Genomic DNA, 7,224 nt, shown 5'->3' with positions numbered 1-7,224 from the left:
AGTTTTTAAAATTAATAAAAATGATTTAAGGTGTTTTTTTTTTTTCACTTTCACTTTTTTTCATCCATACTAAGTGATGTGTTATTGATAGACAAATAATTTAAATAATTAATTTACTATTTTTTATCACTAAATATTAGTCCAAATATTTTAAATCATTTTGTAAAAAATCAAAATAACTTTAAAAAAAGCATAATAAAATCTTATTTGTTGAAATAGAGGAAGATTTTATAATTTTTTTATTTAATTTATTTCTCAAAATTTACATACAAATATTCTAATTTATCATGACTCATAATATATATAAAAAAAATTATCCTTAATAAATTCAAATATTTTAAAATATTTAAATTCAAATCTTCATCGCTACTTTTTGCGCTACTAAACACTCATTTTTTAAGTTTTGAAAGACATAAAATTTCAATGGGATCCATGACAAAATAAATTGTCTGCTAAGAAAATTGAATTTTCTCAGAAGAAATTATGCAAAAAATAATAATAAATGGTTCGTTCTTATTTGTATATTGATTAAATGTGTTTGTATATGATTTTTCACGTCCAATTTAAATCGATAAATATCAGCTTTTATACAAATCAAACATTTGAATGTAAAGAGAAAAGGGGAAATTGTGTTAAAAAATTATATCAAATACAAACTATATATATATATATACGAGGAGGGTTCAAACGACACCGGTGTAATTTTTACTAAGTGTTACACCGTTCAATAACTTTATATTAAATGTAAATTTTGAAAATTCAACGACTAGATTGAATGTTCATAAATAAAAAAACATAATCGGTAAATGAACAAAAATGAGTTTCCAGCCTTCTCAATGCAAAAGTTTTTTCTGGTGGATCCACTGAAATTCAATACTCTTCCACGCAATTACCACGCTTCTAAACACGCATTTTTTTTAGTCTCGTTTGATAGCATAGAGCGTGAGCAGAGGGAAAGGGAAGAGCGCAAAATGACACTTTTTTATGCGTGCTTGAATATGCGGAAATAGCGTGAAAAGACGTAAAATTTCAATGAGACCTAAAAAAAAAAAACTTCTCTGCTAAGAAAATTGAATTTACACAGAAAAAAAACTATTAAAAAAAATGGCTCATTTTTGTTCGTTCAACGATGTTATATATGCATAATCAATGAATAAATGAAAATGAGCTGTGTTTTTTTTGCACAATAACTCCGGAAGAACATTATTTTTTTGTGGTGGATCCACTAAATTTCAAGAACATTCTTCCATGCAACTTCCACACTTCCAAACACATTTTTTAAGTCTCGTGTAGTAGCACAGAACATGGGCAAAAGGGGGGGAAGAGCGCCAAACAACACTGTTTTAGGCATGTTTGGAAGCATGGAAGAGCTTCAAATTTCAGTCAAACCCACATCATAAAACTTCTGCACGAGAAAGCTGAAAATTTGTGTAAAGGATAAAAAAAAGTGACTCATTTTCGTTGATTCACTAATTATGTTTATTTATATATAACACAATCGATTATGTGTTATGTATATATAATACATTATGTGTTATGTATATATATAATATATAATACATAACATAAATCATAAATCATTTGTGTTGTGTACAAAATCGATTATGTTTATGCATATACGTGACACAAAATCAATTATGTTATATATATACAAAAACTTTCTCAACGCGGAAGATATTTCTCGTGGATCGACTTAAATTCAACACTTGCAATTTCTGCATTTTTAAACACGTGTTTTTTCAATTACGTATAAATTATATAATAAGTAATAAAATTATTATTTAAAATAAAATATTCTCTTAAAAAATTATCTCAATTTATTTTTATTTTTATTTTTTATATTTCTCTCTTATCGAATAACTTCAATTTTCACTTTATCTCTAATCTATTTTCATTCTCTTCCCTTTCATTCCTTTCCTTTTTTTTTTCTTTTACCAAACAAAGCATAAGAGGGATAGAACTTGAAAACCAGTTAACTACTCCATAAACAAAAACCCACGGCGCCACCGTGGAAGAAACCATGTAATAGCACCTGCTAGTAGGAAGAAACAGCATATCACCATTCACCCTAACCTGTAGAAGACAAAGTGAACATTACATTAATTTGAAAAATGTGGCCATTGAAGGTTGTACATGTGTCAAGATCTTCCTTACCGCGTGAAAAGATGTGAAAGCAAAAGGCTGCTTATGATGCTCCTCTTTCCATGTATCAGAACTTTGAAAACTGGAGTATTGTTCATCCTGATTTCATTTCCACTTATATAGCTATCTTCAAAGCACCAAATTCTGCAATTTTCCTGCTGACTACACGAACAACAAAATGAAAGATTTGCCACTTGGGTATTTGCCTCAACTTATTCCCATAGAAACTCGTTTCCAACATGGGATTAGGGTTAATAAGTAATAGTGATTCTCTTCTGTAACTTTCAGATTATAAATTAATGGATCAATCAGCGATTAAAATTTAAATAGACCCTAAAATGAAAAAGTTAGTAAAATTTTCATGTCTTTTGGCTGATGTATATTATGAAAACACATTTATTCTTTATTGGTCTAAGTCACAAGGGTAACAAATATCCGTTCAAATTGCCTTAGCACCACGAAACCAGCTAACAGGAAGACGATAATTCTTTGAGTGCCAAGAACTTAAGGCACTTGATATATCTTAAAGTAACTTGATTATTCCCATACCCAAAAGTACTATTTTGGGATAAAAAATCTCACCCAACAACTCCTTTCTAATGATTGACAGAGGCTTTATACCACATGATATAGCGAACTGCACAAGTCTATAGACTGAAGTTGAATCATAGTAGACTTGCAGCTAACATTTGCACAAATTTCAAATATTTGCCTAGAAACTCAAACGTTAAGTATAGGGATTAATTACTAATCATGCTCTTAATAATATATAATCTCTAAAGAGAAACAGCATAAAAACTCAACATACATGATACTATGAAAGATCTTTCTTTGATTTGAATTGCTTAGAGGTCTTTGATAGTTCCATTTCCCATAAAATGATTAAAAGACAAAAAGGTAACAACAAATTAAGAAAAATAATCCTTCACTTGTAACAATTTCAAGACTAATACTGAGCCATCAGCATAAGAGACCACCATGTCTTATTCCGACAAACTGAAAGTCCAGTTGTTAAAAGTTCTGAGTCTATCATGACTTTATGGGAGAGGACTTGATGGAGAATCATTTTCTTCATTCACTGCTTCCTCAGTCTTTCTGTATTTTTTACCTCTTTTTTCCATCATTTTATCAGCAGGCGATTCTTTTCCACAATCCCCTTTCTTTCTCTTTGCATTGCACTTCACTGCTAGATCTGGCCCCTCGTTGGCATCTTTAAGCTCACCAACATCAGATCCTTCATGTAGACCATTCAAATCCTCTTCAGAATTTTTGTTCCCTGAGTCAGTATCTTCATCCTTGCCAGCGCCATCATCCTGTAACTCATCAGCATTCTCACTTGACTCCACTGATTCTCCAATTTCTTCAACCTTGGCTTTCAATGATTCAATCGCACTCTTCAAATCTACATCAACCTGTTATACAAAACCCACCACCAAACCAAACGAGTTTATAAACCATAGATAAAAGTTGTATTCTTAGCACTGAGACCTAAGGAAATGCTAATTTAGATTGCAACTTAAGGAAAGCATAACTTAGATCCCTGATATGACATGTACCTGAATGTTCTGAAGATAATCAGAAATGTCAATAGTGCAAGAAGGACATTTCATCACATTCTTTTGGGACCGAAGGGTTCTCCCACCCCTACTTCTCTCCCTCACAAAAGTCTGACCAGCAAATGCACCTTCCAAACAAGACTTACAAAAGTTATGAGCACACGGTGTTGTCACTGGTGAAACCATAACCCCTCCACATATCATGCACGAGAACCCTGCATGCACAAGAAAATGGTAAATAAGCACGTATTAATGGATATCACCGAAGAGATTATTGATAATTTAATTGGAAGGTCCAATGTCAACCGTTGTTAAACGTATTAATATACCTCTCTGCAATTGTTCCTTGATTGACTTGAGTTGGAATTTCCTTATATCTTTATTTGACTTTTCCCTTGCTACCTCTACGGGTTCGGCATTTCGTACCTTTTGTCTGCTGGGAGGTGGTGGTTTCTTCCACTTCCAAAGAGAATCTTCCTCCTAAATAAGTTGTCTACTCATTAAATATATCTAAAAAAATCTAGTATTTTATGATTTATATTTTAGACAATAGAATCTTGTACGCAATGCTGATAAGAAATGAAATTAGCATCAAATGCATATATAAGTATTCGAAAAAGGAAGAAGAACTCCTAAATAATCACTCACATCAAAATCCCAAGATGGAGTCTCAGTCCTTTCAAATATGACTGTAGCCTTTTTCAGTTCACGAATTACGGGCAAGGGTCTGGGCCTATCTCCATGATCATCGCTGTATCCATTTAATATAACTTTGTTAATAGAATGCTAAAAGACATTTTAGTGCCAAATCTGCTACATAATATAAGAATACATACCTTGTCCACGGGGCGGGTTCATTGTCACATCTAACAAATAGATACCGGCAAACTTTGAAACCCTAGTTACGAAAATGCCATCAGATATGTTGCATGAATTCGAGCAGTAGGAAGATAGGCATACAAACTATATCATAATATTGCACATATCTACCTGCAATCCAGCTATCTGCCAGCACTTTTCAATTCTATAAATTCCATCATACCGCACGCCATTCTCGGGGGCATATGAGGATCGCTTTTCTTTGTGAGATCTGCTTATTAGAGATTGTGTAAAGATGACACCAGGTGAATTATTAAATATACAAATATATTGATTTAATGAAAGCTTTCATGTTTAATAGAACAAGCTAGTCGTATATATGATATATATTGTAATAAATTTAACACAGTTCCAACCAAAATTAGCCATGGATAAGAACCAGTGACTGGCCAGGTCCACCAGTTAGATCATAAATAGTTGTAGACTTAAAATTAAAACCTCAATTTTGCAAATGTGAATTAGCAATTTAATGAAATTTATGTCGCTTAAAAGTTAAATGAGGAATAAATCTTATGCACATGGCTTTAAGAGGAATCACAAGCCAAATGCAGCAAGCAGTTTGATGAGCATATAGGTCAAATGAAGCAAACAATTTACATGTGCAGTAGTAACTCTAGATAAGTTATAAATTACAATCGCAGTATTATATCCTGTGTCCGTAGGAGGTGAGTGAATGCACGAATTAGAGTATGAAGCAGGTGAAAGAAAGGGTGCTAACCTGACAACTCGAACTGGATAACCCTGGAGGCAACTAACTTGAAGGGCACGGTTGTACTTCTCAAACTTCTGGTCAAAAGAGTGACTCTTGTTGGTGCGTTTGTTGCCGCTAAGATCCTTACCACCACTGCAATGCAACGCAAAGAGAGTGAACAAAAGAAAGAAAGAAAGTGGATTGATAAAGCGTTTTACCTTCCGGTGTAGAGAAACCACTCTCCGTGATCCTCGTCGTCCACATAACCACCAGAAAGAACAACCGATTGGGCACCGCGGTCTGATTGTCCAGCAATGCCACCGACAGGGACGAAGTGAGCACCCCATTGCCTGCATTCGAGTCTGTCTCTCCAACTTTCACCAACCAACAGACCCTGATTCCGCACAGGGTCATTCTCTGCGGTGATAGGACCAAAATGGTCCGTAGGCACGGTGACGAATATTTTCCCACTAGCCGCGTTTGCACGACCATTCCTCTGTGCACGTTCAGTAGTAAACGGCTCATCAGGTCTATCTTGATTGTGCAGGAAATGGTTAACATTCCGCACACCTACGCTGCCGCCATTGTTGTTCGATGCCGCCCTGGCCATGCGTATTGCAAATACGAGGGCAGAATTGATACGGGGCTGGCTTGCCATCTTCACCGGGATAGCCTGCCGGCACTTGGCACAGCTCCTCTTCCCTTGTCGGACCCATTTCTCAAAGCACTTCAAACAGAAGCTGTGCCCACACGGAGTCTGCGTCGGTTTAATTTAACAATGAAATATTAATATTGTTTATATTTATTTATTCAAATGTTAAAGAGAGGACTGAGGAGAGGTAATGGTGGGTCCACTTGAGGCCGTATTTTGAGCAACAAAATCGGTAGTCAATGACATGAATGAAAGTGATTGGCGTTAGAAATTGCAATAAATAAATAAATAAATAAATAAATAAATAAAAAGGAGAAAAATGGTGACACAAACCGTGACAGGCCTCTCGGGTAACTGGATACAGATGGAGCAGTTGAGAGATCGAGTGAGAATATCAGATACGGACACTTTATTCGGTTTCTCCGCCTCGTCTTCTACGGGAGCCTCCCCAGTCATGAGTTCTTGGCGTTTTCTGGCTTTCTGGTCTTGGGTGAGAGACGCGTCCTTCTCAACCGCCAACATTGCAGCCACGAGCTCGTTGCGGACGGGAGCCGGAGCCGGCGGAACCTCAGAGTCCAGAATAGAACAATCGGGACACGACCACCCAACCGTGGCTGCGAGGGTGGGTGGAGCGGCAGACAGGCAAGGCACATGCCAAGGAGTATCGCACGTGACGCATAGGAGCCTCTCCTCCTCCCCAGGCACGGCCTTGCAGACCATACACACGCCTTCGCTGTCACACGGAAGCTGCGCCTGTGAACTCATTGCCAAGCAGTGTCTGAATCTGATGGTGTCGTTTCGTTTATATAGCGGAGGAGAGAGTGAGTGAGCGGGTTATGAAAAGAGAGAGAGTGGTTTTGAATTGAATATGAACAGAACATGAATGGTAATCCAGCTGTACACAGTTTCATCCCTTCACGCACCAATTGCCTTCCTCCCTTCCCTTTTCTAAATCACCACAATACCCTTTTACTAAAATCAATCATACCTTCTCTCTCTTCACCATTAAATATATTTTTTATTTTTATTTTTATTTTTATTTTTAAAACATTAATTGTTTTCATTTTATCCTTAATTACTATGAATCCCAATTGTAGGCTTTAAAGATATAGTTAATCACTTATACACTGTTAATGTAAAGATTTTTTACACTAATAATCAATTATATCTTTTAATTGTGTCATATCACCGTTAAAAATAAATGTATTTATAGTGATATGACACATTTAAAAGATATAATTGGTTGTTAGTGTAAAAAATTTTTACACGGACAGTGTATAAATAATTAACTCTTAAAGATAAGG

General features: G+C 35.4%; 1 protein-coding gene across 1 annotated transcript; it reads right to left on the bottom strand.

Moving 5' to 3' along the window:
* Positions 1 to 2,954: 2,954 nt before the first annotated feature.
* LOC109798933 (E3 ubiquitin-protein ligase ORTHRUS 2) lies at positions 2,955 to 6,818 on the bottom strand. The gene is made up of 9 exons (XM_083062218.1): positions 6,254 to 6,818; positions 5,487 to 6,025; positions 5,296 to 5,421; positions 4,689 to 4,788; positions 4,535 to 4,596; positions 4,347 to 4,449; positions 4,028 to 4,178; positions 3,699 to 3,913; positions 2,955 to 3,554 (listed from the first exon to the last, which is right to left on the bottom strand). The coding sequence occupies exons 1-9, from the start codon at positions 6,683 to 6,685 to the stop codon at positions 3,180 to 3,182; spliced, it is 2,103 nt and encodes a 700-aa protein (XP_082918344.1). The 5' UTR covers positions 6,686 to 6,818; the 3' UTR covers positions 2,955 to 3,179.
* Between the last annotated feature and the right edge of the window lie 406 nt (positions 6,819 to 7,224).

Source organism: Cajanus cajan, chromosome 8 (assembly GCF_000230855.2).
Source record: "Cajanus cajan strain Asha chromosome 8, NIPB_CcT2T_4, whole genome shotgun sequence".
NCBI classification, from domain to species: Eukaryota; Viridiplantae; Streptophyta; class Magnoliopsida; order Fabales; family Fabaceae; genus Cajanus; species Cajanus cajan.
This window is presented reverse-complemented; position numbering and strand designations above follow the sequence as displayed.

Coding starts and splice junctions, on each gene's coding strand:
- LOC109798933 (XM_083062218.1), bottom strand. CDS start 6,685: ATGAGTTCACAGGCGCAGCTTCCGTGTGACAGCGAAGGCGTGTGTATG. Junction 4,789..5,295: donor TATCCAGTTCGAGTTGTCAG/GTTAGCACCCTT, acceptor TCTAATAAGCAG/ATCTCACAAAGAAAAGCGAT. Junction 3,555..3,698: donor ATTATCTTCAGAACATTCAG/GTACATGTCATA, acceptor TTTGTATAACAG/GTTGATGTAGATTTGAAGAG.